This window comes from Corvus cornix, chromosome 1A, assembly GCF_000738735.6.
Source record: "Corvus cornix cornix isolate S_Up_H32 chromosome 1A, ASM73873v5, whole genome shotgun sequence".
Taxonomy (NCBI): domain Eukaryota; kingdom Metazoa; phylum Chordata; class Aves; order Passeriformes; family Corvidae; genus Corvus; species Corvus cornix.
The window spans coordinates 57025127-57031640 of NC_047057.1; the positions used below are offsets into that span (position 1 = coordinate 57025127).

Sequence of the window (6514 nt, forward strand, 5' to 3'; positions counted from 1 at the left end):
GTAGGTTAAACTGTTATGTTAATAAAATAACTGTGAGTAGAATATTTAGATTAATAACAAATGATCCCCTAGAAGCTGATGTTCTTTGCATGGTCAACTTTCAAAAATCAATTGTTTGACAAGTAAAGGAGCAAGAGTAAACATAACTCTCAAGATATTCTCTACTCACTCTAGTGGGCTAAAATATGCCCTCCTGCCAGGGAAGCAGCTGGGTTTCCAGCTCTGTAATAAACATTTGTCACCCATGGGAACTGATAATGAGAGAGGAAAGTTTTGCATGACCAGCAGGCCTAAAAAAGGCAAAGACAGCACAAAGTACCCACCATTTGCAGAGGACATAAAATGAATTTTAAACACGTGCCCCTAGAGCAGAATGTCCCAACTCCTCTCATTATGCTGTATGCAATTGGCTTAATCTTCAGAAATGCTCACAACTGGGACCTTTGATGTGCTTGGTTCCATTGAAAATGAGGAGGGATGCTTAGCTGGAAAAAATTAATTAGAGTCCTTTATTAATGAGATAACCTGAGACAAGATAGCAGTATAACCACACTGCATATATGAGTTTGGGACAGTTATAGAAAATTAATAATTTACTAAGTTTAGAGATAAATTTTATTATGTAAAATGCTGCACATCCAGCTCCCATTTATTTTCCACTTGAACTCTTATAATTGACATCATAATTATTTTGCCCAAATGTACTGGAGGTGTAAAATAAAAACAAAACATCTGCACATATAATTGAGCATTTTGCCAAAATGCTGTAAGTTTCAGAAGAAAGCTCACAGCTATCTAATCATCCAAAGGTACCATAAACGTAAACAGCTTCCTAATCTTTTCACTTGAGCATTCCCCTGAGATGAGCAAATTAATAGTTCTTGTAATTACTGGGGCAGAATATATAACAACAGATGTCTATATTCACTTGTCTAAAGTTCTTAGAAATTTAAAAAATTATCTGTCTCATGAAGGTTATTTGCATGACTTCTGTAGATTAATTATTCATTACACTGAATATGATTACCCCTTCTTGATCCAAGTAGTGAGCAGTAATTGAGGGTCCTAAGGCGTTGGTGGTGTCACTGAGAGGAAAAATTGTAGAATAATCAGTCATTTCTTTGATCTAATCCTGTCTGTTCTCTCATTGGCAGGAAACCTGAATATCTCCCCTTTCTACTTTGTTGCTTTATTTTGTTATACTCTGCCTTCCCAGAGCCATACTCACCATTTTTTGTTCTGCGTCTCCGGCTCCCTCTTCTTTGTGTTTGTGTTATCTTTTTTATGCTTCTTTCTCCAATCTAGGCATCTACATTAAAAAAAAATCACTGCCCAGCCTCTCTGCTTCCCTCTGAAAGTTCTTGTGTCATGGGGTCAATATCATCTCATATTTTGCTTTGAGCCTGTGATAGGGTGATGCATCTTCTGCCTCAAGTAGCTGATTCCTCTGAGAAGCTTGGCTGCTTTTCATGGTCTAGCTGAACAGAAAGCTATTATCACACTCACTAACATAACATATCAATGCAGTTCTAGTTGCTTTTCACAGTGTTTTCAACTTCCAGAACATGTTTTTATTCTTGTATTAAATAGAAATGGTTTGCTTTCCTTTTTATCATCTACTCTTCTACTTTCTGAAAGGTTGCTTGCACCGCTCTTTCCTTTCCAAATATGTGTCTCCTCATGGTTTACAGAATCACAGCATATTATGAGTTGAAGGTATCCACAAGGATCATCAAATCCAACTCCTGGTCCTGCACAGGATCATCCCCAAGAATCCCACCATGTGCCTGAGAGCATTGTCCAAACGCTTCTTGAGCTCTGTCAGGCTTGGTACTGTTTAGACTTCTTTCCTTTAGTGACATCTTGTTAGTGATTTTTGCCTATGCTAGCTTTGTGACACTTTTAGGCATCTTTTTGGGATGAGGAAAACTGAATGAACTTAACATTTCTACCTCTAATGAGGAGGATCTATGGTTGTTCAAGGCTCTGGGCAACATTATCCATAGAAATGACAAGGAACTCTATGTCCATTTGAAGAGGAGATATGGTGTGGCTTGCTTTTCAGTGACACCACTTCTCTCAACCTAAACCATATTTAGAATCTTTCTGCTCATAAAGCTGATGCAAGTTATGTTTACATCTTGTCTACCCAAGTGTTTACATATTAAAATATTGTCAATTATCAACAATGACAGCACGTCTGTTCCTTCTCTGGAGACAGAATATTAATATACGTTCATTAGCAGTGTTATTAATGACACAATGCTCAATATACTGTGCATCTCAATAAAGTTGACACCCATCATCTAATATTGGTTTCTTTTTAAGGAAGAAAAAGTGAGATTCAGGAATTCAGCTGAGATGAACCCAGTGGTCTGTTAACTATATTTTTTTCCTAATCCAACAACTGTAAGGTAGTTAGGGTTTGCCAGTGAAAACCTAAGAAGATCGTTGGCTTTCAAGGAATGTTTAAAAAGCAGCTCCTCTTATTATACACAATGCAAAATCCCACCTGTTTATACAACAACTCTGCAGAGCCCAATTTTCCAGGCTCCATAGGGCAATGCTATTTTCATTCAACCTTCTACCATTCAGACCATGAAGACTAACACAGTGCATGATCAGAATATTCATGACCCGTGCTGGGGGAGAGGCTGAAGCCCCCTCGCCCCCCTCACCTTGCTGCCCTGCCCCGGCGGCTGTGTAGGGCTGGGCTGAGTAGGGCAGGGTCAGACAACAGCGATTTTGATCTGAGATACTACAAATAACCCGAGATTTGTGGTAAAATCTGTGGGTATTAAAAGAAAAGAAAACAACAACAAAAAGCCCATCAGCTGCGGTGGCAGCAACAGCGCAGCTGGGGCACACACTGAGAACCTGCTGCTTTACATGACCCGGTGTTAATTTATTTAATTTGCACTGTTACACTTGGCGTTTTCTGGCCATAATGCAAGCTGTTCATCTGCATTCATGGACAGACAGTGGAGGCTATCAATCCCTTCTGGCAGAAGTTAAACACAGAACTTCGACTGGTTTTCAAGCCCCATCCTAAAAATAAGTGCCAAGGAAAGAAAGGTGTCCACAGAGCACTGCACAGGATAGTGCAAAAGTGCAGAGTCGGTTCCAAAAGCTGCAGAAAATCCAGAAGACCAAAGACACCACTGTTACGACTCAAAATCTTAGTTTCAGTATGACAATTTTTCTAGTGACGGGATGTTTAAATTAACCCGGATTTTCTCCTTCCACCCTACTCAAATTTTCCTAGGCAAGTGTCCTGGGCCGGTGCGAAGTTCTGCCCTGACTCCACAGGTTCCCACCGGCTCTCAGACAGCTCTCCTGTCGCCCCCAGCGATGAGCGGAGAGGATGCAAAACACTCAAACCCCACTCAGAAAGGGGAGACTGCGAGCCGGGGCTTGGCGACCTGCGCCCCGATCCCCGGCTACGCTCCCCGGCTGCCCGCACTCCCCTCAGCCCAACCTGTTGCCCGGGCCCCCAGCGCCACACGCCAAACCCAGAGGGACGGCCGGGGACCCGAGAGAGCGAGCGAGCGAGCGCATCCCACGCGTGCCGCGCCTGGAGCACGGAACCGCTGCCCACCCGTGACAAGAGCATCGAACGCAGCCCTCTGCCCCGCTCCCAGCCCGCACGGCCCCGCAAACACATGCAGCAGCAGCCCGGGACAGAGCTTTCCATACAGAGAAACTCCCGTCGTGGGGAAAACCTTGCCGGAGCGGAGCTGCGGGCGGCAAACGAGCGAGCTGCGGGGGTACGGGACCGTCTCCGGCGGCGGGGCTCCAGCCGGCGGCGATGTCCGTCCCCTCGGCACCTGTCCGTGCTCCCCGTCCCCACGCCCGCACCCTCGCCCGCTGCCCCACATTTCCCCGCAGCGCTGGTCCCCGCCCCAGCGCTCCCGGCGCTCCGCTCAGCGCTCCTCAGCAGCCTCGGCGGGCTGCGAGAGGGAGCGGATTTTAAAGCGGGCTGCGTGCCTGCCCCCCCCCCTCCGCCCCCTCCGTACGCAGGGAAAGCAAAGGAAAAAAGTTGCGCTCTCCGGCCGCCCACGCCTCGCTGTCCGCCCCGCGGCGGCGGCAGGACGAGCCCGGCGGCGGCGGGGCGGGGGTCGGTACCTGCGCCGCCGATGCCCTGCCGGGCGCTCTCCAAGGGGAAGATGCCGGCGCACTTCTCCCGCTCCACCTGCCCGCCCAGGCACAGCTCCGAGATGATCTGCAGCGCCTTGTGGCAGAGGCTGCCCACGCCGTTCTCCGCCGGGAAACTCATCTTGCGCTCCGGCCGCCGCCGCTAGGCCATGGCCGGCGCGGGACGGCTCCGCTCCCGACCCGCGCTGCTTCCCGCGGGGAGCGGAGCGGGGCGGAGCGGCGGCGGCGGCGGGAGCGGCGCGAGTGAACCGAAGAAGTAGTGAAGGAGCGGGGGGAGGCAAAAAAAAAAAAAAGGGGGGGGGGGAGGGAAAAAAAATAAAAAGAGGGGAAAAAATAAACATCCACTTAGCAACGCCTTTTGTGGCTCCGGGCTCCGGCAGGCGGCTCGGCCAATGGCAGCCCGGCGCGGGGGGCGGGGGGCCCTCGCATCCCCCGGGAAACTTTTCCTTCCCCCGCCCCGCGGCCCCGCTCGGGCGCGGTGCGGTGCGGTGGGCGGCGCGGGGGGCGGCGGGCGGAGCGCTGTCCCCTCCCCGCCGCAGGACCCCCGGCCCCGCGGGGCAGCGGCGGCTGCGGGGCGCTCCGGGCCGAGCATCCGCGGCCGCTCATCGCGCTGCGAGCACGGAGCGGAGCTGGCTCCCCGCCGCTCCGCTCGTTCTTCCCCCGGCGTTAATTCCGAGGTGACCTCGGCAGGGTGATGTTCAGCACGGGCTACCGAGCCGCGTCAAATAACTTCACTGACCAAATCATCGTCTCCACTCCGCTTCTCTGCAGCGGAAGGAGGGGGACGAGTTGACTTTGCCTATTTCTTTAACTTCTAAAGGCGTTAGAGGAACCTTACGGTTGTCTGGTCTGTTTCCCCAACAAATTCTGTAAAGTTGGGTTATTTTATAGGTAAAAAAGTTGCAGGTACGGCGTGTGTTTGAACATACTTCTAGAAATCAGCAGAGCATATAACACTAGTGGTTGTTTCAGTTACTGACTGTGGAGCTGAAGAAGATTTTAGCTGTTAATTTGTTCATCTACTTACTGAAATTCTGATACAATTTTATATTTGTGAGGGAAAAATCCTCTAGTTCGATGGCATGCATGTATTGAAATACTTAATTCTGACTAGGCACAGCTAGAAGGATGTCTGCTAGCGGTTTACTTAGCAGCAGTACATGTAGTCTGCTGCTTGGGTGTCTTTCATAGGCAAGAAAGTGAAGTTAACTTCTGTGCTGCTGTGCTTTTTTCCCCTCTGGATTTTGATTTTTTTTTTTTATATGTCACCTGTAAAACAATATCTCTAACAAACTGTAAAGTTTAGCAGTTGAAAACTTTATAACTATCCTTCAATAACTGAATTATGGAATGATAAAATGAATGATTATTCCAGTTTTAATTCTGAGGTTCTGTACTTTATATAGCATAGATACCTGTTAAAAACACAGGACAATACTTCTGAACCCCAGCCTTTTGGTGTTTTGAAGGATCATGCATTTATACAGATCAATTCATACACATGCACTTTTCAAGATCTTGGGAAAGTAATAGACCGAGTTGTACACAAACTGTAACATCAACACAAAATCTGTTCCACAGAGCTTTTTTTCACAGATATAACACATATTTCAGAAATATCAGATGCTACTAAAGAAATTGTTCTCCATTCAACGCCTTTCCAGAGACCAGCTTTGTCAAAACCCTGTGTTAATGCTGCAAAATGTTCTGTCAAATCTTAGAATGTTTAGACTGTAACTAGTCAGGGCACAGAACTGTATGGGTCTATTTGAAGACTCCTTTCACCCTCATAGGGACCTAAATTTGTATAATTATTAAAATAGGCTTGCTAGCAATAAAAAAGTATGTAGATATTTTCATTACAGTGAAGGCAACTGCTGCCTACTTACAAACTTCAAAATATGAACATATTTACTGTCTGTGTGACATTTACAGTCCTGTTCCCAAAATTCTGTCATGCATCACCAACTAATAATTAAGCAGTCTGTTTATCTTTCAGACATACCCAGAACTCTAGCAAAAGCTAACAGGAGACACATATACTTCCTAATTAAGAAAGGATCTTAATCAGAAATTGGTTTTCATGAGAGTAAGGACTGCATTGAAAGGCTGAGACCAAAGCTCCTCCACGTCTGAACTTTTCTACAGACTGTGCCTATGGATGTGCCACACAGTCCATGAATGAAATTTTCTGTCTCTGAAGTGAATTGCCACTGATTGCAGTAATGTTTCACACATAGACCAGTTTGTTATCCTGCTTGTTTATTTAGCTAGTGAGACTTTGGTGCATTTCTATATTGCTCGTCTTCACACACAAGAACTTCATTTCAGTGAAGATCACACTACCTTGTTGTTACTG

At 46.8% G+C, this 6514-nt stretch overlaps 1 protein-coding gene across 1 annotated transcript in view; it reads right to left on the reverse strand.

Moving 5' to 3' along the window:
* Positions 1 to 4386, reverse strand: part of SYT10 (synaptotagmin 10) — a 45148-nt gene extending 40762 nt beyond the window's left edge. The window contains exon 1 of the mRNA XM_039571183.1: positions 4126 to 4386. Coding sequence (XP_039427117.1) covers positions 4126 to 4276 — 151 coding nt within the window. The 5' untranslated portion in view covers positions 4277 to 4386. The remainder of the gene's footprint in view (positions 1 to 4125) is intronic.
* Between the last annotated feature and the right edge of the window lie 2128 nt (positions 4387 to 6514).